This window comes from Schistosoma mansoni, chromosome 1 (genome assembly GCF_000237925.1).
Source record: "Schistosoma mansoni strain Puerto Rico chromosome 1, complete genome".
Taxonomy (NCBI): Eukaryota; Metazoa; Platyhelminthes; class Trematoda; order Strigeidida; family Schistosomatidae; genus Schistosoma; species Schistosoma mansoni.
Window position 1 is genome coordinate 29,139,503 of NC_031495.1, and position 25,491 is coordinate 29,164,993.

Consider the following 25,491-nt stretch of genomic DNA (forward strand, 5'->3'; position numbering starts at 1 on the left):
GCAAGCCCATACGCCTTGCCATCAATTTCATGTAAATTGTAGCCTAAAGCCTATAAGAGGGAATTTTAATTCATACATATTATTTGTCTGGATCTCCCCATTGACTGGTCACACCACTGGGGAAGCTGGTGACGACAAAGACTCAGCAGCTAAGTGGAGTTTGAAGCCAACGGTACAGCGTTATAGTCTCGGAGTGAAAATCAATGTTGGGATATAGGCAAACCCACCTGACGAGCCCAGGAAGACGAATCGTGCATCCTGGATTTCAATGCTAGCCACCACCCTTCTCTGACTAAACGGTTGTGACATAAAAGAAATATTGAGGGAACACGAACAGAATGCACAAACACCACAAAAGGCTGATCAATTTAAGTCCTAAACATCAGTTTGACGATCCAAACAACCAATATATATGAATGGTAAGGGTAATCATATTATTCGTAATCTGTTTAAAGTTAGCGAATATTGTACAAACTTCGCTTATCCACTTTCAGTAAAATATACATTTCCTGACTGCAGCAAGATAATGACATGACACCAAATGTTTTCTGGTCCAGGTAATGGACAATTTTATTGTTTCATTACACTTTGAGTTATAATCTTCCTACTTGTATCTTTGAAACAGGTTAAGATATTTTTCAATACAGCATCATGAATACTACATACCATGTAAATTAGACCGTACAAACCCTTGTTAATATATTTTTAGAAGTCGTTTTACGACTTGTATTATTTCACATTACACAGATAAACTCTGTGTTCCTATGAATATAGGTTCCAAATCTGTCTGTTCAGCTCCTGTAGAAGAAAAGAGTGATAATGACGAAAGAAAGAATTCCATGATATCAAAATGTATCAGCAAAAAGTCCGTAAAATTTCCTGGAGAATGTGATCTTGTCACATGTGTGATAGACCCAGTTGATCCGTGGTTGAACAGTAAGTCAGTTAACTTTATAAATTTTGGCTGAAGGACAGTGCTTATCACCCGCTGAGTTAATCAGTATTTATAAACTCCAATGTAATCTCTCTTCGATCCAACCTTTGTATAGTGTCATTTCGCAGTTACAAGTAAGTATTTGAAGAAAATCACTTGTCTGTAGTATACAGATTTGAGACAGTCCCCAGAACGGAAGCACGTTTTTAATCTTAAGGGTAAGAGATTATGCTATTGATTACTATTTAAGGTTGCCAACTCAATGGTGGACACATTGAAATGTTAGAATATGTTTTCAAATACGTCCAATTTCAACACTTAAATTTGGAAAACACCAATCTTGATAACGAGGTAAGGATTCCACTGGTGTTTCAATGTAGCCACATTTCATCACTAGGATATACCGCCTTAAATTTGACTACAAAGAAGATGGTATAGAAATCACGTTTATGTAAATAATATAATACAAGGAAAAACCACTACAGTTTGATCAGAAAACTTTTATTAAAGACGAAACCGAACCAGCTTTTTTAGTTGTTGTCAGGGCTATTCCTTTTGTGGGTTAGTTTTATTTTGGGTAACACAGCTTGAGTAATGTTAAAAGTAAACTCATGTTGTAAACTCTGATATACTTGAAGTTTTTTATGGTTAGAAAAGAGGAAGTAGACTATAGAGTAGTAACTAAAACATTTTAAAGTCAACTTTTATTTCGCTTAATGCGTTTAGATATTGATTAAAAGGTCGCTTTACCGTGAAGTAAAAAGACTGAATGAATTAAAATTAAATGTAGTAAAACAATGGTAAATTTTCGATATCCCAATGAGCGGAAATCTGACTTTCTGACGTTTTTTGACTTAATGTTGGTCATATATTCAGAGCGAATAAATAAATGAATTAAATAAACACACGTCTAAATAGCATAAAGGAACAAGAGAAAATATTTAGTTCAATTAAAATCAAAGTTAAAATAGGTCTAATTATGTCAAACGGCTTCTTTATGAGACGGAGGCATTTGTATTTGTGTGATTGTGAAAAACGTTAAGTTTGAATTATGAAAAAGTCCAAAATATCATTGTGAAAATTCAGCTAATTAATACATATAAATGAACCAGTAGAGTCAAAACCTGAATATATATGTGTGTGTTAATTGTCCGAAAAACGAACATTGTTACATGTGGTTGTTTGGATAGACAACCAAATCTGGATAAACAATCAGGAATTCTTTTCTATTAAGAAATTTAACATTTCGTGAAGCGCTTCCACCACTGGCTTCTCTTTATGGTTGGATAGACCTTTCTAAATTATTTTGATGTCGGCTTGGAGGTAACTAAATATAACATGTGCCGCTAATGAGGATTTGATTTGTAAATTTTTCAGTTCTACAGGAGTAATAGATCTTTCGTATAGCTTAAGTGTTCTTTGGTACGAGTCAAGATTTTATGAGAAGGCTCTCCAACATAGAACGCATCACAATCGACACAACCTGTAGACACAATTCTGTGTATATGTACTGCTTACCTACTTACGCCTGTTACCCCTCGTGGAGTAGAATAGGCCGCCCACCAGCATTCTCCATCTAACCCTCTCCTGGGCAATCCTTTCCAGTCCTTCCCAGTTGTTATTCGACCTTTTCATATCTGCTTCTATTTCCCGGCGTCATGTGTTCCTTAACATTCCTCTTTTACGCTTTCCGTCCGGATTCCAAGTTAGGGCTTGCCTCCTGATGCAGTTTGGTGATTTCCTCAATGTATGTCCGATCAACTTCCAACAGCCTTTCCTAATTTCCTCCTCAGCTGGAACCTGCTTTGTCCTCTAACACAGAAGGCTGTTGCTGATAGTATTCGGCCGGTGAATGTTGAGAATTTTGTGTAGACAACTGTTTATAAATACTTGTACCTTCTTGACGATGGTTGTAGTAGTTTTTCACGTTTCAGCTCCGTACAGTAGGACTAACTGTCTTGACGTTCGTACTGAAGATTCTGACTTTGAAATTAGTTGAGAGTTGTTTTGAGTTCCATATGTTCTTCAATTGTAGAAATGCTGCCCTTGTTTTGCCAATCCTCGCCTTCACATCTGCATCCGATCCTCCTTGTTTATCAATGATGCTTCCCAGCAACGTGAATGTTTCTACATCTTTCAGAGTTTCGCCATCAAGTGTGATTGATTGAATTAAGATTTTCATTAGAATTTTTCTTAACTAGACAGTCCAAAAATGGTAGTTCACTGGGTCCATCTTCCTTTTTGGAAGTAAATTTATTGTGATCTGAGAAAGTGTTTATCATTTCAGAATGGTTTCTAAGGAAAGTCGTTTTATTGATGGAAAGTGGGGTATCTGCATAGTTGCCCCTGACATATGGCCTGATGGTACAGGAAAAAGTAAGCAACCTTATATGAGACGTAAACAAATTGACGAAAATGGACGTTACGTGAGATCTCACGGTCATTCTGTTTGTTTGTTTAAAGTTTCTTTGAATGTGAAAAGCGTTAAATCCAAGCATAGTCTTAAAAAATTTCATGTTTAGATTAATGCTGAAAGAAAATTTGCCAGATGGAGTATTATCACAATTGGTAAATCAACCAATAAAATCTAAATATTTATCAACGAGAATACTAATTTATAAAGATACAACATCAGAGCTTACAATTGTCTGTTTCTGTTTCACAGATAATTCCAAAACTTTTGAATTGAAAACAAATGAGTCTTAACAGATATTGTGTAGGTTCCGTTAAAAGATCAACGGATTTATATATATATTATTTCTTGAACTCATTTTTTAGTCTGTTGAGTCGTTATATGAAATTTTGAGTTATTATGAGACATGTACAGGATTGTGTTTGGCTCGTAACCCTCATGTTACGTCTACCGGCTGGATTCCTGTTGCTTTTCTATTTCGAGAAGTAAGTAAATATGTGTTTGGTTAGACAGTTCATTATTTTCTAACCATTTTTAAAAAAGTATAACATTCTGCTCATCATTATTATTTCCTATTAATTATTTTCCTTGTTACACAAAATCGATGACGAAATCGAAAAATTGATTGTCAGTAAATTTAATATTGAATAACAAGTGTTTCTTGAATGTTTATATCTTGTAATTTGGCGGTTTATTGATTAACAAAAGGTTTAAGGTGAACCACTCATGCTCCTACTTTACTAACGTTTTATATTTAATTAGTCTGCATCATTTTAAAAACTGGATGGAGAAACCATTTTGTTCTATTTTTCTTCTATTTCTCCTTGCATTATTTCATAGAACTGTATTGTTCTTCTATTAGTCTTTATCATTAGGAAGGTAATATCTACTAGTACACTATAAAAGTTCCTTGATGATTACATATTAACGGATTTCACTTTTATAACTTCTGTCAAATTATTTATCATAAGATAACGTATATTATGCATGTATTTAGGGGAATGGGTAATTTCTCAGCAACCAAATTTTTTCAGTCCTTTTGTATAAATAAATCTTATTAAGAGGTTCATTAAAAAATGTAATCTACAAATGGAACGTCAAAACCTAGATCTTTTTTATTCAGTTATGAATTTATTGATTACCTGAGCATTTCACCTATTCTTATTTTATTAAAGCATGTTTCAAAACATTTTATATCATGTTATCTCTGAATGTCATAGCGAAAATATAAAAATGAGATTGACCATTTAGTACGGATTTGTTTTAGGTCACAATGATTATTAAGTTAAACGTAACCGTTAGGAAACGCCTTGATAGTCTCTGATTGAATTTTTTCGCCAATGTCGGACAAATAGTTTGGCCATTAAAGTCTAATAAAATCAGCCATCACTAATACAGATTGGTGGGTTCATTCCCTGTCTATCAACCTTAGTTTGCTTAAAAACCAACTTTGTCGACTCAATCAGAGAGGAGTGATTTTAACATTTGTAACAAGATTTGGCCAAATTCTTCTCTTACTCTAAAGTATTCATTTAAAAGACACTGAATGGTTGTTTACAGTGACCATGTGAAAAGTTTTATTCAGATTGAAGTAAACAATGGTATATGTAATCACAATTTTGCATGAGTTGAGAAAACTCAATATTTTCAAAACCAGTTAAATTTCTAACAGTGAATTCTGAAACTCGAAATTATCATATTTTATGAACATTTTTGAGAAATTTCTTATTTCAAGCACTTACTTACTTACGCCTGTTACACCTTGTGGAGGAGCATAGGCCGACCACCAACATTCTCCATCCAACTCTGTCCTGGGCAATCCTTTTTAGTTCTTCCCAGTTGTTATTCATCCTTTCCATTTCATATTTCAAACAAATTACTACTAATTGATATTTAGTGTTTAATTTATTTCTTTTATTGTATTTTTTTCATTTATTTATTAGGTGCCGTATATGGAATGGCTTGATTTAAGAGAGAACAACTTAGGTTTAACTTTTGTACAAATATTATCATCATGTCTTCGTATACCACGAAAAGAAGTTAAAACAAAACAGTTTAAAAAAGAAAGTTTTGATAAACACAGTGATCTCCTCTCCAAGAAATTATCTGATAAGGATATTTTCAAGATTTCTAAAGATGTATCGATTTCAGAATCGAATTTCAGCTCATCAAAAACACTGCCTTTTCATTCACGTGGATTACATTTGGGTTGTACAGGTATTAATGGGAAATTATTACATACACTTATTCCGGGATTTCGTTTGGGTTGTATTACTGATCTTCGATTACCCGACAATGGAATTACTGGATCTGATGCTAAATTTTTAGTGCCATTGTTACGTTATAGTTCACATCTGAAATATTTAGATCTGAGTAGAAATCTACTTGGGGTAGGTTGCCACATTAAAGTTTCACGTTGTTTTGTGATTTCAAATATGCTTACCTTGTTGCTTTTTTCTATTTATTTCTTAATAGTTATAGTCTGACTGCTAATTATACTAATAGTCGCAATTATCCTAATTAATAACAATATGTAACAATTAAATTTATAAAAATTTAAATCCTAATCAAAATAACGTAGAATTTTAATTGGGTACATCATGTACATAAATAGGAAAAAGAAGCAATGAAATAACATTGAAATTCCTTCATCATATAGTTGAGTTAAATGAATCCTTTCTGAATTGTTTGTTCATTATTATCATGCTTACTCTTAGTATGCACCATCAAATGAATGACAGATTATATTTATCGACGAAGTTTCTACAAATCACAGTAGTGTTTCTTTAAAACTATATATTCACATGTAAATAACTCATTCATTTAGCTGTATACCAAATAAAAGGCTAATTACAAACCGTTCATTTGAACATTTGTAGCACACATGGTCTGCAGGATGGATTTCAGCACACGTCAGCGTTGTAATGAGTAAAAAGCAAAAGAAAGACAATAAGGCAGGAATCTCGAACTAGACTTCATTAAAATGTATTGAAGGTAGAAGTTTTACATAATGGCTTACCTGGCAATTAACAAACCTTAAAAAGATGAAATGTATCGATATTCCAAGTGATTTTTTACTTAAATTGTCAGCATATTAACTTCAAACTTGTTATAAAAGCCCATATAGACTTTCTAAAGTATCATTGACTCGAGCCAATAAAGTCAAAGCGTTAGCCGTTCACAAATTACTTGAATAAATATTTTGTTTATCATAATTTTCTGTAGTATTAGTCTAAAACAAGTCTCTTCTGATTCTTGTTACTGAATTCAAAATTTATCTGTTGATGAACATTTGATCATAGTTTCACATAATGGTGATTATATCCTGTCAATCATTCAACCAGTTGTTTTAGGAGTAAAATCATTTATACGTATAATGTTATGTGGTAAGAAACTATTTATCTCATTTGATACGGTACAATACCACATCAGATTGTTTGTTCAATGTAGAAGAATGTTTTTTACTCATCCAACTACTTACTTATTTACGTCTGTTACCCCTCGTGGTGGATCATAGGCCGCCCACCACCATTCTCCATCGAACCTGGTCCTGGACAATCTTTTCCAGTTGCTACTCATCCTTTTGATTTATGCTTCCGCTTCCCGACTGTGTTTGTTCTTTTGTCCAAATATTCTAGCTACATTTAAGCTGTCTATTGTATTCCGTGCTTCTCCTGAGATTTTGAGTCTTCATAATCCATTCAACTACCGGTAGAGAGAGAAAAGGGGAGGGTCAGCAGCCTTTTCTGACATCGGTTCTTACTAGACGCATCCAACTAACATAAAGTTAATCCAAACCAAAGGATTCAAAAATTATTTTAAATACTTTTGAAACAGTAATATAGTATAAAATACCAAAGCTTTGAAACTGTAAGAAGCAATATTTAAAGTTATGCGATTGCATTAACGTGATTATGGAATTCGGTACTTGGATAGAATTGCACTACATAAACAGTTCTATTTAGCTTTATGTGCAGTCAAATAAATGAGTTAATTTTAAATTCACTTCTACTGTATGAATAGTTTCAGGTTTTTTACTGTCCAATTTATGTTAATTTAGAGAAATATACAGTAAGATTTAATTCAGTTGATGTTTTTAATTAATAATTTGATTTAATAACTTGCTTATTTAAATGGTACATGTGATTTCATTGTCGTTTATTTGTCTGTTGTTATTTCATTTCAATTTAACTTTTCAATATTGCACTATATTACCAATAAAACATATTTAATGATAGTGTTTTTGTTTCGGGAATTTACATTTATAATCTTATCTCTAGTTAACTAGTGGCCCACTTAACTAAAATGTATTTATGATTGTAGAAAAGCTTAGAAAAGCTTAGAATTGAAGCTTGTTGCATTTAATATTCTATTAATGAAAATAAAATATTTTTAAACTATGATAATGTATTTACTTAGACCTTTTCATTGAGTAAAACTGAATAATCATTAAATGTATAAAAACATGGTAAAAAAAATTTGTTTGGTTTTTTTTTCATTTAATCCTATCACAGTTCGTCTTTGTTTCCATGTGGATGTAAGAAAATAATGACTTTAACAGTATTCCGAATAATGTACTTTCTAGATGAAAAGGATTCTTTTTCTGTATTCTAACATAAATTACTTCTTTTAATTAAAATACATGACATTTAAACTGTTTCCTCTGTTTATAATAAATATCTGATATGAAATACTGCTTTGAATAATTTAATTACCGTGTATAATAATTTTGTTTATTGAATAATAATGAAGTTAGAAATATAGACCATTGGAAACAAATTTATTTATCTGAAGGTAAAAGATTCTCTGTGAACAATGATATGTGAAGACAAATAATTTTTTCACTGTCCTCTGATTTTCAATGGTTGTTTGGTCATTATTTAGCTCCACAAATTTAACAGTCTTCAAAAGCGTCCCATGCTAGTGAATAACGACTGTTTAATCTATACTTTTCACATTCATAAAACTTATGGAAACAATCTACAAATTTAAGCAGAAGTGGGTGCTTATGATTTATGGCAATATCGAGGCATTCCTCACAGAATGGACATATACCAATAAGAGACTGATCAATTACAGTCCTAAACATCAATGGGAAGACTCAAACAACCAATTTCATATATTTGCCATAAAAAGTAGACTAAACAACTTAGTTACAGAAGATCGTTTTCTAAGTTACTTTATTTATATGACATTAACTTGTATCTGTCGTCACTGTTTGAGATTGTACTGTATTGACGATTGTCTAATGCATCCAATTTTTTAAAGGAAACCGAATTCAATGATATAATATTAATATTAGTGATGAGACCCAACCTATATGATACATCATATTCAAAAATGTGATAATTTGTTCGATTCTTGAAATCCACAGAGTGAAAACTGTTTTTTGATTGATAAACATGAAGAAAATATACAATTAGTATACACCCTTTTGAACCGATCTCCACAAACCACCTAAGTGAACTATTCCGCGCTTATTGGTGACCAACCTCGGGTTGAAATTGCAGCGAGATATAAGGATTAGTCAAATATAACTATGTATTATATTCGCTGATTATTACTGATGAAATCTGGGAATCACCACGCCTTATCACGTACTGATTGAAGCTGGATATGTGAACGGTTGGATTCCGACTCAATTAATGAACGCGTATTCATGTACCAGTTGAACTGAGCGAACTTGACTTTATAATTGTATATTCACTAATTTAGAAAATCCAAGTTACGTTAGGTGATCAGAGGTAGTTGTGAAGTAATCCACACTTAGACTTGATTAATAGAATTTGAACGGCGCTAAAGGACATCACAAAGATCCCAGTGGTCTTAACATTACTCACGTATCAGTTAACGTAGGTTGAGGTCATATTTTTCAGTACTTGTGATTGAAACATTAGAAATAATAATAAGGTTAATACGTGTTAACATCATCGTATTAAACAATACATCGCAGACTATATATGATGGTTCTAAACTACTAAAAAGCAAAAGTAATTTTAATTGCGATGTATATTTCAAAAATCATATACTTCTAAGTTAAACATTATTGATTATAATAAGACTACCTCTTTTTATGATTTCAAGTTTGATAACTTGTTATTTTACAAATTATATAATCCACCTTTAAAATGAACTTCAATCAAGATTTATCTCTAAGGTAAATTGATGTATATTCCATTAAAATACAATGTTTCGGATTACTTGATGAGTTATTCACAATCAATAGAAGCTTTTTTATAATGATGAATTAATAAATTGATTAAGTGAAAGTTTTATCGTAATGGCGATGCTTCATTCTTAATTCTTATTCAAAGAGACATTTGATTATTTTTAAAAACCTGTATGCTTATTTGTTTAGTTTCAGTGTTATTTTAGATTGGACAAGTTCAATTTAACCTGCTTTCTATGTTCTCATTTAATTTACCACGTATTATTAGGGTAGAAAATCGAGTAATTATTTTATTTTAAATAATACTGAACCATTATTAAATGGAGAAGAATTTGAGACTACTTTACACATTTTCTTTATTACCTTATATTTACAGCTTTCTAATTAATATATCTGTTCGTTAATAAACCAGAACATAAATTAACATACATAATAAATAAGTTATACCGTTATTTATGTTTGTACACAGAAATATCATTAAGTACTTTGATCTATAAATCATAGCTATACAATTGATGACAAAAGCATTCAATATGGTATGTTAATTGCCATCATCTTTCATTGTATCAATAATGTACTGTAATAATAATAAAAAGAAGAAGAAATGTGAACCCTAATTATCCTGATATCGTATAATTTTAATACTAAACATTATGTAGAATTGGGTCTAAATATAAATTGCGTTTACGTTTAGCAGAAAATAAAGTTTATATTATAAAAAATATACTTTCCTAAACTTTTTACGCTTACAGTGGCCAGTTATAAATTTCTATGCGTTCACTTTTATTACGTTGAAAATGTGAATAGATAAATGAAACTACAAAATAATTGAAGTATTAAACAAGTGTAATATTCCAAGATCATTTAGATTTCTATCGAATGAAAAGAATTTCGGAGGTACTATGTTCTTTCTGAGCTGGATATTCCATCGATGATGTTTTCATTGTCTCGCTAGATAACTTCATATCTTGTAAAATGTACTGATCAAAATAAAGAAAGTGATCTAAGAAAATGTATTTTCAGATGATTTTCTTTGAATCATACATTTGAAGTTTAGTGAATTATTGTTTATTGCTTTATAATTCTTTTTAAAAAGGGAGAATTTATTTCTTTAACGACAATTAGTCAGTATTTTTGAAAACTGAATTATGAATGTTATACAAAACTATTGCTTCAAACGGTATCTAATGGTGAAAATTTACTACATAAATTTATAAACTTCCCTGATGCATCCGATATCAATCGTTTTTATTTGTTCGTTCTGTTTAACACTTAAATCTGATTTATTTATTTCTGTAAAAGATGAATTAATTATTTAAATTAATGACAATGGAGTTTATAACGGATTGTTACACATCTAATTTAGAATAAATTAAAAAAAAGCACGTTATCAAGTTAAGACTAAGTTATGTATAAGACATTGGTAAATGTTGCTATCCTTCCTAAGATAAATACATATGTAACCATAGAGAGAAAGAAAAGTGCAAAATATCCACATGGAGATAATCTTTATTTTGTTAGATCCTCATTGTTATAATACAATCAAATGAACTAAAAAGTACGCTCTTACATTCAAATGATCTATAATTATAGTCATTAGGAAAAAAAATTTAGAATAATGTCAACTTTTTCTGTAATACGTTTTTAACAACATCTTTTTCATGATGTACCTTATCGATACTTTACAGTATTAATAATAATTTTATAGCTGTAACCTAACTGAGCTTTGAAGTAGACAGTAGACATACCTTACTATATTATTTCTTCTATAAATAAGTAACAAGATAATTAATGTTTACTATTAGATATTTATTCTAAACAGAAACCTTACCGAGTTCATTTCAAGCTTTGATGATATTGATCATCAAGTTAATAATATAATCTACTGTTATGTGTATAAATTGAAATTTAAATGGGTTGCCATGAATATGAATTTAGTCAAGTTAATATGTACTTCTACTAAAGTATAAAATTGATATTCATCAAGTAAAAACACTATTATTTCAAACACATGTATTATATTATTACTGTAAATAGAGGTGAATAAAGAAACCTTTGGAGTTTTATAGTTACATAGATAAGTATTTGGTTGGGACTTTTGTAATAAATGAAATACCTTTCCCACAAAAATCATTTAATAATAATAATTTATAGGCATGCTAAGCAAAGATGGATAGTGGCTAGCAGTGGAATCCAGGATGCGCGTTTCGTCCTATTTGGGACTCATCAGATGGATGTACCTGCATCTTGAAGTTTATGTTCACTCTGGGACTCGAACCCAGTACCTTTCGCTTCGAACGCCATCGCGTTATCCAATCGGCCACTGAGTCCAGTTACAGTCCTAAAAACATCAATGGGAAGATCCAAACAAACAATACTAAGTAAATTTCAATAATTTATAAGGTTTCATGCATAAAAACAAAAAAAGAAAACTGAATTTAATTATCATATATTGTAATATAAAGTGAATATTGGTTTACTGTAAACTCATCTTGTTTCCATTTGATTGTTTTCTTTTGTTGTTATACGGATGATTGATTGTTTTTTTTCCTTTTTTTCTTTCTTGATAAATAGTACATTTATTCATATTATCAAAAGTTAAAAAAAATTATGTTTTATTAAAATTTAACAAACTATCAATGTTAAATATAACAATAGAATAAAGAAATTTATTTTTTTGTTATCAAATCATATAACTTTTAATGTACTTTCTAACCTTAATATACTTTCAATTTTATGCATTTATTTGCTTATATATCTGTTTGTCTTAAGAACTTACATGAAAATCTTATTTCTGTGTTAAAAAAACAATTGGAATCTTCTACTTTAAAACAGTATCCTTCACAGATGTAAATAAGCTCCAATAATTAAAAATAATGTTGAACAAATAATTGTGTTATTATCCGAAGGGGTTTTGTGTAGATCTCAATATTTTCATAGTTGAAAGCATGAGTCAATTGAAGCTAGACCATCATGGAAAACCCGGAAGCACTGGACGACCGTTTCGTCCCATTGTGGGACTCCTCAGCAGTTCCAATCCACGATCCCGCATCTCGAGATTCGAACCCAGGACCTACTAGTCTCGCGCCAGAGCACTTGACAGATAGATCACCGATTGACTCATGCTTTCGACTATGAAAATAATTGTGTATTTATACAGGGAAATTGATAGTTGGATTTGAAAGAAAAGTTTAACTAAATACTTGGCTTTTCCTTAGTAAACAAAAACAGTTTCTAGTTTCAGTTGATATTTTCACTTTTTCAGTTTAAACAAAATAAAATGAAATAATTATAACAGTTTACCAACAACACTAATTTTAATAGATTTCTTGTAGAATTTCTTAAATGTCTTGGAATATATGTACATAACTTTGCGACAGTGAGCTGATTAGATTGATATCTTTTAGGAGTTTGTAAAATTAGCCATCTCTTCAGAAGCTAGTCAGATGGTTTTCTTGAAGTTGCTGTAAGGTAAAAGTTGGTGTACATAAAGCTGTCAGGAGAATAAGGAAAGATTCATAATCAAGTTATTGAGTTAACACAAAGCTATACTGCAAACATACTCATTTTTATATGTAAAAATGAAGTCTAGTTAATAGTTCAGTTTTACGATTTAGCCTGTAGAGATTTGCATTTGTTATTCAGATAACGACATAATAATAATTTCAGCTTTCGTATGGATTTTAGTCAATATCTTTTACATCTAGGGAAAATATATATCATAATAGTCCATAAATGGTCGCTAGTAGTTATCATTCATTTATTCTTCGTTCAGATATAACACTATTCTTATTCATTTCTTTACTATCTATATCCATAACCATTGTTTAAATATAAGTGATGGTTTTATGACTGGAGACATTGGTAAACACTGTTGAAATTACATATTTTGTAACTTCTTAATCAGAAGAAAGTTAGCTCTACAAATAAATGATACTCTTAGACAATGAAACCACTTCACTTACATATATATGTATATCTTTTGTCACTGTAAGTATCAGAAAATAAAAACCTACTTATAATCTGCGCTTTAAAGGAGCCTCTTTATAAAAAATTGAATAGTCAATTTCCAAGCTTGATAATGGATTGCTAACGAAATAGTTTTCTTTGATTATTTTAACCTGACAGTTCTTCAATTCCTCGTCTCATGTATTTAATTTAGATTTTAGTTAAATTTAATTAACAAATAAATTTCACAATGAACTTTTCCTTTAATATTATTAATGAAATGAACTTAGTCTGTAACAAGAAAAAGAAATTCCTCTGTTGCCATGGCACTTATTTTTAATTCGCTAATGAAACATTTATTTCGATATAATAAAAATAATTTAATGTTAGTTCATTTCGGTCGTTTCAATGAGATTTGATGTGTGATCGTGCACAAAATTATTTCTGTAAATTTATTGATCAAGAATTTCAAGATGAAAAACCAAATATGGATTGATAATGATGTCGATAAATTGTTACCGTGTTAACTAATACACGTAGACAAGTTTTCATTTCATCAAATCAAAACGTAACCATAATTAAATAACTTTTCGATTAGCTTCTCCATAAAATCTGTTCACCTAAATACATTCATCATTAATATTCTTAGCAAGAAAGTTTGAAAATGCGACCACTTCAATTAAAGTTTTTCAGATAGGATATGCTTTAAGTGATCTGACAGGAATAGTAATAATAATAATTAGTCTTGCAATATATACACCACATTATCGATGAAATGAAAATGTGACCGAATACGTAAAATCAGACCGCACCTAGCCTTTCAAAACATAATGTAATACTATTGGGTAAAACAAATGTCATGGTTGTGAAATGTGAAAAGTCAGCAAAGTTGTATAACAGTTTTTTTTCAAGTTTTATAATCAAAAACACGGCAAACTTATCAAATTCCATTCGAAAAGCTTACTGATAATAGGGAGAAAGATTGAAAAATACACGATAAAAGCAAATAACTGTTGTGTGACACAATTCAGGCTGAAGAAAAACATTGGTTATAGAACAGTAAAACAGGTCAATTCAATGGAAATACATATTGTGAATAATCTATGTTAATCGGTGGTCAAGTGAAAATGTAATATATCATCAGTTTCTTCTGTTCATTTACATCTAGTCTCATTAGTTTGATCCGGACTGCACTAGCTGTATTCCTTAGATCGTATATATTAATTAATAGCCAAATATTAATGATTTCAATGAACATCATTAGTTGAGAAGTGTTTTACTTGCATGTGAAACTTTCTCCTTTCAAAATAATAGATTTCTGTGTAAGTGATAATAAACGTTCAGAAATAATATTAATAATTTTATATCTTATTTGACTTCTTTTCATATAAAGGACTTGGGTTGTTCAACTATATCACAGGCATTAGCTTCACCTTGTTTTTCATCCGAAATTCTCAATTCAGATGAAAATCAACGAGGTTTAATCCGATTGTTTCTATCAGAAAATATGATAACCAGATCAAGTATGAGTATATTGGCAAGTGGCCTAACACGCTGCACACGTTTAACAACGTTACAGTTATCTGGCAATTTAAATATTGGCTCTTCCGGTTTATTTGATTTGAAATCAAGTCTTATCAGTTGTCCATGTTTAAAGCGTTTGGGTATTGCATTTTGTGGTATTGATCATGATGGTGCTGCAAGTATTACGGAGATATTAATAGAAACAACATTCCGTTTCAAAATAATAGATTTGACAGGAAATCCTATTGGCATAGAAAATTGTTTAGCCCTTCTAAACTCTTCAGCTTATTTGGATGGAAAAGTTAGAATAATTGGTTTAGGTAAGTTTGATTTTATTTAAACCATATATAAAAATTTATATGAACATATACATATATGTTTATGTTCAATTGTGTTTTAGAGTTTCAACCTTCATCGTTAATGCAATGTGCGAGACAGTTATCGGATAAAGAAAATAATAGTTTTTTACGTCAGAGTAATGTAAGTAGTATATTTGATTTATTTTCTTAGTCATTTAGGTTTCTCCTATGTGTGAAAATTACTGTGCCATTGTTAATTTAGGTAGATATTTGACCATGTTTAGAGTATGTAATAAGCAATTGATTTGTCGTCAGACAAGATTTCATGTTCCTAATACAAATGAAACACTTTGAGCTAAAGTTCTATATCTGAACTAAAATGAGTAGAATACTCAGTGTCAGCATCCAGTCTCCATCAGATTTCATTGATTATTTTCGAAATGAACTAGAATTAACTCATTTAACCAAATTTCTAATTAAATTTCAGACTGAGCATATCGGTTAGTATTGGTTCTCTTGACAAGTAACAGAAAAAATCGCTTTGCGATAACTGAAATATAAGTCACTCCTGAGCTGATATTGCTACCATGCATAAAGCAAAACAGAATAGGGCTAACGCCTCTAAATACATCAACTCTGAAATGTTCATTGGAGTGTTAAAAATACTGATCGTTCCCTTCTTCATGACTACCTAATAAATAAATATTTTAATCGACATCATGGACCGATTAATGATAGACCATCGTTCAAAATCTGGAAGCACTGGACGGCCGTTTCGTTCTATTATGGGACTCCTCAGCAGTGGGCATACACAATCCCTCACGTGGGACTCGAACCCATGACTTGTGGTCTCACGCGTGAACGTCTAACCTTTGGCCACTGAGCTGGTATCCAACGACATTGATGTCTAACTTTAGCCGATCCACGATATTAAGCGAAAACCCTTCATTGTCTCTGATTAGGAACTGCCTTACACCCGACATGAATTAGCTCGAGTGAACATGGCCTCTCACTAAAACTCTGAGAATCACGTTTTGAAGCTAGTTACCAGTAAGCTCATGATAATTATTTGTAAAGAGCCGTGGAGATGTGGATGCTCACTGCTGAGGAGTCCCATACTGAGACAAACCGGTCGTCTTGTACTTTCAAGTTTTCAATGATGGTCAAACGTTGATCGGTCCATGATCTCAATTAATCCTCAACAATCACCACAACCCTATACTTAAAAATAAATATTTCTTAAATAATCGTCTTATTCTTTTATAAAATAGTTATAAGGTCGGTAAATGATGTCCTATATGGAGGTTTGTGGGCTAATATAATGAAACTACTTTTGAGCTACCAGACCGTATGTCAAATTGAGAATTCTTTAATTTTTTAGTTTAATATATGCAAACATATCTTCCAGTTGTCAGTGTTAAGAGCTGCAGTTGATCCATCTCAGTTAGTATATGTGCACCTGAAGCGAATTATTTCGATATTCTCTTTCAGTTGCAAGTTTCAGCAACGCTGGTTCGTTACTTCTTGTGAAAAGCAACACGAGAATGTAAATACAATCTGGTGACGAGATCGATTTAGGATGAAAATAATATTCTGAACTCAACTGCTAATTGCGATCACACATTACTCAAACTTCCCTATTTTAATATAACGACGATCCTCAGAATCTCGGAATAATTTTTTCTTCAATAGTATAAATATATTTTAAAGGACTTTAAACTTCACACTCGAATACTTTTTCTATACTATCTACTCATCTTCACTACTAGTACTATAAGGATAAGACCTATACGATTTTATCGTTATCATTGTCGGTGATAGATATTTGAATATATCTTAGATAGCATCTATAACTACCATGATAAGTTAACATTTGAAATGTTTGGAGTAATTCATCCGTAATAATTGCTGCCATAAGAAACCCATTTGATAGTTTTCGAGTTATTATACTTGTTTTCATATGTGCTTTTTGCTTATTAGTTTCACTAATTCGTGAATGGTTATGTCAACGTAGACCTGTATACGCCTGACGATGCATAATTCGACATCCGGAAAACTAGTCGGCTATTTTGGTGATTTCGTACTTTTCTTAGATGTTTATGTATTAAAAACGCGTTTACTTACACATAAAATTGACCGAAAATCCCTACGGTAATAATGAAAACGGTCTTATTTGGCCTTCTATGTTTTCGGAAGCATATTCTTTTTTTATGTAATCGAATCTTTAATTTACATTGGTGTCCCAAGTTCTAGGAAAAGTTAATTGCTACATGACACTCATATGTTGGAAATCATTTCTATTTCCCAGTTCATTTTAATATCTAAAAACAAATTATTTTATTTCGACTGTGAGTTTGATCAGTTATTATTCAAGTATTTTTCCGTTGTAGTCCGGTGATACTCGCTATAAACCATTCGCATTACGTATGTTTAATGTAGATTTTCGTTTTAATTAATTATCTATCTCTTAGAACTGAATATAGAAACTGATATATCCATTTATGAACTTAAATTTCATGTACTGAAAGAAGAGTATTTTCTTTACATAATGGTCTTTCTAACTGTTTTTTATTTTGATATCAGGATAATTCGCATGTTCAAAATAATTTACTGAATCCAGATCGAGATTATCAACGACTTAAAAATAAGAATCGGAGACATTCTCATAATAGTTCATCGAAACATTCAAGTTATGGGAAAACGAAATTCTCCTCCCTAACTACAATCGACTACAATCATAAATCACATTCAGGACTTAATCCGCAATATTTGTGGGGTGACAGTTCAGATGATGACCATAGAATGAATAATACTGATGATGACAATGTATCGGTGGTTGCAAAAAGAAACAGAAATTACCTTTCAGAACAAATTAATAGACAAAGTAGAGAAAATGAATGGACAAAACACTATTTTATCAGTTGAACTGTATACACAATTCCATGAGATTCAAATATTTCGTGGAATAATTTCTCTCCCTATCTTAAGTCTTGTTAAATTGTTGAATTTATACAAATGTATCATATAAACTTGAATAATGCAAGTTGCATAGCTCTTACAGTGCACTTAAATCACTTATGTAAATTCGTCAGATTTCTGTCGATTATCTTTTCTTATGAATATATGTATTTTTCCATAACTCGGTTTCCCTAGACTTACTATAAATCTTAGAAATCTCAATGTTTAAATAATGATTATTATCATGTTAAAGTAAAATTTGAACTACAGATTAAACAGAATAATGAAACTTTTCACTGATAATATTTTCATTGATAAAAACTCCCATGTTTATACCGGGATTTGAAGTAGGATATGTATGTCGTTGGTGATGGAGTATAGAAAAAGTCTTTTTTCTGAATCAAAAGTATATATATATATATATATATATATATATATATATATATATAAGTACTATCAACCAGTATCAGATACATTAAATTTCATCTTACTGGTAATTTATCTATGCTGTTGGAAAACAAATATCGTCTTCACTCAGTCAAGCTTGGAGAATTTTAAATAGCTGTAGCCAAAATAGTGATGTTATAATGCTTTAGATTGGAATACAAATTAGGATTTACATGACTAGTCGATAACTGAAGTGGTTTACAGCACTTTAAATAGTTAATAAATTCAGATGGCAATAGAATATAATAAATAATAATTAGCTTTCACTTTTCACATTATTCCTCTACCAATTCGAATGGTGGCTTTTTTAAGCATTTCTATTCACTTAGGTTTTGAGAGGTGTTTTTGACTTGGAAAATTTGTGCAAATCAATCTGTATTCATCAACGGTCAGTATTTATGAATAAAACTATTTACAAACTATTTACAAGAAAAACGTACACTCAGATAATTATGTACTAACTATAAAGATGTAATAGTAATATAGACCAAACGATTTCTGATCATTGTACTGTAGAATGTACCCATCGAACTGATGGATCTAACAGAGTGCAAAATATTTTGCCATTATATTGTATTTCTGATGATTTAGAAATATGTAAAAACTACAAAGAAAACGTTGCAAACCTAGTACTTTTTTCGAAATAATTTATAGTACAGTATACAACAAATTGCATATTTGAGTAAGAACACACATATTCTTTTTAGTACACATATGAATTGAGTTACTTAGTGTTTCGTGAAATTCCTTAGGACTGGTTACAAAACTAACACGTTACAAAATAGGTCTTTTCAAATGGATCAAGACTTTCAGTGAGACCTCTAAAGACTTAGGGTATAATGCTTATCCAACATAACTATTAACCTTCAATGTCGGCGAAAACATCAAGATAAACAGTTGACGGTTTTGGAAATATTCAATAATTAAGATGCTTTGTAGACGGAACAATAAAGTCACATAACTTTTGTGATATTTGTAACAAAAAATTTAACTGTGGTTTAGGCGTAGTTGCAATTTATTGTCATTTACGTAGTCAAATCCCATATTACAAGACAGCTAAGTATTGTAACTATGTTATGTTTACTTGACAGTTATGTGAAATCTTATGTTAAATCTTAAAATTTAAAGCTGATGAATTAATTTGATTTGTTGTTGTTTGCTTGTATATTCCCATTGTTGTTTACAACTGCAGTTAATCAATCTCTTATTGGCATATGTGCAATCTGTGCGGATTGTCTCGATATCGCTTTTAGTCACAAGCTTTATAAGCAAAGATCGGTAGTGGCTAGCAGTGGAATTCAGGACGCGCGTTTCGTCCTATTTGGGACTCGTCAGCCGGATGTGCCTGCATCTCAGAGTCTATTTTCACTCCGGGATTCGAATTATTGTAGTGAAATGGTCAACAGACTTATAATTTATCATTAAATTCATTGGTTCTAATTTATTCAAAGAAAATTGACATGAAGTTATTCACTTAAACTAAACTCATCATCTTGTGCTGAGAATTTTATATTGTACCGAAAACATAATATTGAATAATGCCATTAATAGTAATGATAATCAAAATTAAATTTTAATTTATAATTTGTTCACAAACTTGTACGTGTTAGGAATTCAGTAAAGAACGTAAATTTTGTTTGGCACAAATTAACTAAGATTTGTTGGAATCACTATATCCATTATTTTATTGTTACTAATGGGATGTAGAAAAAATCTACAATCATTTCAATGACGCTAACATTAACAGCTTGAACTGATTATTTATCTGTTATACTGGTTGATTACTTTACAGGAACTAATATCATATTATTCTAGTCGTTTAGTGTTTATCGAATTCTGTTGATGAATTATATGAGTTATTTTTGTAGACGAAAGAATACAAATCATGCTTTATGTATATTTTTATATGATGGTAATGATCGATACACTGACAAGTAAATCCAAAGGTTCCCGTTATAAATCTTAATTATTACTATTGTAGCGACACCTAAATTAGGGAACGAGAACAAAAAAAGGGACAAATGAATGTATTATTAAACGAAATTACAGAATTTCTTAGAAAAATTTGAGAATCATACAGTAAATACTTCATTTGCAAAATGTCCATCAATTGTCTCAGACTTGATTGATCCTTCGTCTTCACACCAATCACTCCCTGCTCGCGTTCACTTCCCTTTGATATTCTCAACCTTCTGGCGCCAGGCATTCCACTTTTGATTGGTTATACATACTACTTATATCTATCGACACTAGTAACACACACCACACTATTATTATTGTGTGTATTTATTGTACTTAAAATGGTATTATTGGTTTATAATCTTAGAATGAATACTTTACTCAATAGTTTTAATCAATTCAGAATAATAGAGAGTTATATTAACAATATGGATATTTAGAACAAACAGTTTTTCAAAAGGAAATCTGTAAACTACGATGAAAACAAGATGATATGTTTCAACTTGTTTTACGCTTATAAATATTATCCTTCCTGTACCAACTTATCAAAGTTCCATTGTACTTACTTACACCTGTTACTCCCAATGGTAACAGGCCGCCGACCAGCATTCTCCAACCCACTCTGTTCTGTGCCTTCCTTTCTAGTTCTTTCCAATTTTTGTTCATCCCTCTCATGTCTGTTTCCATTTCTCGGCATAATGTGTTCTTTGATCTTCCTCTTCTCCTTTGACCTTCAGGATTCCATATGAGGGCTCGCCTTGTGATGCACTTGGCTGCTTCCCTCAATGTGTATCCTATCCACTTCCATCGCTTCTTAATCCGCAGGATGAAATCAGGTTTGTTCTCTCCCACAGTAACTTGTTGCTGATAGTGTCTGGTGAACGGATGCGAAGTATTTTGCGTAGACAACTGTTAATAAACACCTGTATATTCTGGATGATGGCCTTTGTAGTTCTCCACGTCTGCGCCCCATACAGTAGAACTATCTTGACATTTGCACTGAAAATTCTGGCTTTGGTGTTGGTTGACAATTGTTTTTAGTCCCAGATGTTCTTCAGATGTAAATATTCTGCTGTTGCTTTCCCGATCCTCGTCTTCACATCTGCATCAGATCCACCCTGTTCATCAATCATGCTGCCCAGATATGCAAGGGTTTTCACATCATCCAAAGCTTCTCCGTCAAGTGTAATTCGATTGGTGCATGCTTTATTGTATCGGTGAATCTTGCTTTTCCCTTTGTGCATATTGAGACCTACCACTGCTGAGGCTACTGCCACACTAGTAGTCTTCTCCTGCATTTGTTGTTGCGGGTGTGATAGAAGAGCCAGATCGTCCACGGAGTCTAGATCGTCCAGCTGAATCCTAGCTGTCCTTTGTATCCCGTGCTTCCCTCCAGATATTGACGTCTTCATGATCCAGTCGATTGCCAGGAGAAAGAGAAAGGTTGAGAGTAAGCAACCTTGCCTGACTCTGGTCTTTACCTCAAACGAGTCAGTGAGTTGTCCTCCATGCACGACTTTGCAGTTTAATCCATCATAAGAATTCCGTATAATATTGACTATCTTCTCAGGCACACCGTTGTGTCGAAGAAGCCTCCATAGTATTGTCCTGTCTATGCTATCAAATGCTTTCTCGTCGTCAATGAAGTTGATGTGGAGTGATAAATTCCATCCAGTTGATTGTTCTACAATGATCCGCAAAGTTGCGATTTAGTCAGTACACGATTGATCCTTCCTGAATCCAGCTTATTGGTCTCGAAGTTGAGCGTCTACGGAGTCCCCCATTTTGTTTAACAATACCCTGTTGAAGACTTTTCCTGGTACTGAGAGAAAAGTGATGTCCCTGTAGTTATCACACTTGCTGAGATAGCCTTTTTGGTATTTTGGTCAGAAGTCCTTCTTTCCAGTCTGTTGGTACTTATTCTTCATCCCAAATCTTACTGAAGAGAATGTGGAGTATCTTTGCAGTTGCTGCTACATCTGCTTCAGTCCCTCTGCTGGAATGTTGTCTGGTCCTGCTGCTTTGCCGCTCTTGATTTGTCTGATGGTCATGCTGATATCTTCAATTGTTGGTGGGCCATCATCGATTGGAGCTGGTCGATTCAAGAGTTCTTTGAAGTATTCTACCCACCTGTTTCGCTGTTTTTCAATGTTGGTGATTACGTTGCCTTCCTTGTTTGTCACTGGTCGTTCTGGTAATTTCCAGCGAGCTTCTTTGTTGTTTCATATAACTGTCTCATATTTCCTTCTTTTGAAGCCTTTTCCGCCATCATTGCTAGATCTTTCACATATTTACGTTTGTCGGTTCTGATGCTCCTCTTCACTTACTTGTTTGCTTCTGAACTTCTTTTGTAGGCATTTATAAAAATGATTCCTGATAACGTTCCATAGATAATGATCAAAATTCTGAAGTACAAATCAAATGATAATTTACAATCATATTACAAACCAGTTTCAAAAATATTAACTTTCATTTTTTATGTAAATACCATTTTAAATATTGACTGTTTTGTTTTAATAATAAAAATAATTTGATTCGTCTTATTTATAAAGAATCATTTACATGTATCTCCAATAAAATAAATGTTGGTGGTCGAATTCCATTTCAGAATCAGTCATTACTTTGCTGAATATAAACAAGTAGATATTTTTCTTGAAATCACTTACCGATCTAAGTAAGATCACAAAAATCACACTGAATAAATTGATTCCTTTCTCCGTTTACGTATACATGAACGTACATGATGTCGCTTATATCAAAAAATGCAGACAACTACGGATACGAGTTTGATTGAGAAGACCTCGAAATTGAGGATTAATGGATTTCAAACTATTCACAGAATTTCTGGAAACACAGAATTATATTCAATCAGAAATTAATAGACATGCCATCGTGGACCCATTTTACCGACCTATATAGGAAAAGTCAGTTAATCACGTGTCGATAGGTTAACAGAATAAAGTGATCAGTAGGAGTACAAAGATAAATTGAACCATCTAAACGTCTGAAAGTAACCACTCACAGATAAGCTGGTCAAAACGAGCTTATTTCTACTTGAACCAAAATAAACTAAGCTACATCTGTAGCTCTTCTAGGGTTACTATCCGTTTAAATCCTGGGTAAAGGAGGAGGGTTAGGCATGTATTCGGCATCTCAATCCCGTAGAATTCATCTTTGCTGAAAAAACGCTAACCAGAATAAACATATTAAACCATTTCAGCTGTGCTGTCTGGACTGAAAGATCTTACGTCTGAAGAATTATGATGCCTCATGGTGAATTCAGAGATTCTTCGGACGTCACGTGGCCGAGGCTCTTTCTAACAACCAACAACAATTTTTATAGGTACATGGAATGTTCAGACAATATGGCAGACATGGGGGACTAGTGAAATATCTATGGAAATGGGGGGATACAAGTTTGCGGTGCTCAAAATCAGTGAAACCCATCGAAAACAAGCTGAACAGAAGTGGATAGATTCAGGAAAGATGCTTCAGTACTCAGGTCATGAAAAAAATGCCCCATATACCCAGGGAGTTGCTCTGATGTTGTCCAAAAAAGCACGAAATGCACATATTGTGAAGGAACCTCACGGACCCACAATCACGAAAGCATCTTTCAAAACAAAGAAGGAGGGAATCGCAATGAATGTCATCTAATGTAATGCACTCACCAACGATATCAATGACGACGATAAAGATTAGTTTTACAAGAGGCTGCAATCGATTATTGCGAATTACTCAGCAAAGTACCTGGCCATCCTGATGGGAGACACAAACGCCAAAGTCGTAATGGATAACACCAGGTTTCAAGATATCATGGGCTGATATGGACTGACTGGAAGAAGCAAGTGAGATTGGTAATAGATTTGCAAATTTATGTGTATTCAACAAAATGGTTATAGATGGTACAATATTCCCACACAAAACTACATGTGTCTCAACAAGCCACACTACACGGAACCAGATCGATCATATTTGTATCACTAAAATATTCCCAAGTTCAATGGAAGACGTGAAAACCAGAAGAGGAGCTGACATAGCTTCAGATCATCACCAGATGGTTGTCAAGATGAAACTGAAACTGAAGAAGCATTGGACAACTGGAAAAACCGCATTACGAAGGTTGAATACAGACTTCATTCCAGCTACTGACAGACTCAACTACAGGTTCCAAGCCTTACTAGATCTACTGCAAAAAGAAGAAACCACTATGGAGGATAACTGGTAAAAGATGAAAGAATTACCAACTTCAATTGGTCAGGAGGTTCTGGGTGGCAACAAGCATCATCATAAATAATGGGTCTCTTTCGAAACCCTGGACAAGATTCAAGAACGAAAGAACAATAAGACAGTAATTAACGACAGTCAAACAAGAATAGGAAAAATTTTAACAGCTCATGTACAATCGAGTTTGTTCACATCTAACTTGGTTAAGCCCTTTTGTTATCTTATTTAACGAACAGAGTCATTCGTACAACAACCTATCTATACTATTATACCTTTATTATGCATGCTTTAGCATTATTTACTGCCTACGCATATATTCATTTTGTTAGCCTTACTATTAATCGCTTAATTGATTCCGTAATTCATTCATTTCACTATGTATGTACATTTTAATCCTGTTCACTGACTCTCTGACTTGTTTACTCGCACACTCGTTCATTGACTCACTGACTTGCTCGCTCATTCGACTAACTCGCTTGCTTTACGGCACTACTCTTTCATGCTTGCTTAACGTGCCCGTAATTTTGAAAATATGTGCGTGGTTTAATAATAAACGCAATCAATATTTCTTATTCGCTTTCTGATTTATACACCGTTGGGGCGTTATCGAGCA

At 32.3% G+C, this 25,491-nt stretch overlaps 1 protein-coding gene and 1 non-coding gene across 2 annotated transcripts; one reads left to right on the forward strand and one right to left on the reverse strand.

Moving 5' to 3' along the window:
- Window positions 1–541: 541 nt before the first annotated feature.
- On the forward strand, window positions 542–18,212 carry Smp_136110 (putative leucine rich repeat-containing; the record flags this gene model as incomplete). Its single annotated transcript, XM_018793959.1, has 8 exons — window positions 542–557; window positions 748–936; window positions 1,185–1,285; window positions 3,713–3,832; window positions 5,291–5,737; window positions 14,858–15,308; window positions 15,389–15,468; window positions 17,871–18,212. 8 exons carry the CDS (start codon window positions 542–544, stop codon window positions 18,210–18,212), a joined length of 1,746 nt encoding a protein of 581 aa, XP_018648419.1.
- Window positions 11,776–11,842, reverse strand: Smp_tRNA_02256_Arg_TCG.1.1. The gene has a single exon. It is a non-coding gene (tRNA).
- Window positions 18,213–25,491: the final 7,279 nt, after the last annotated feature.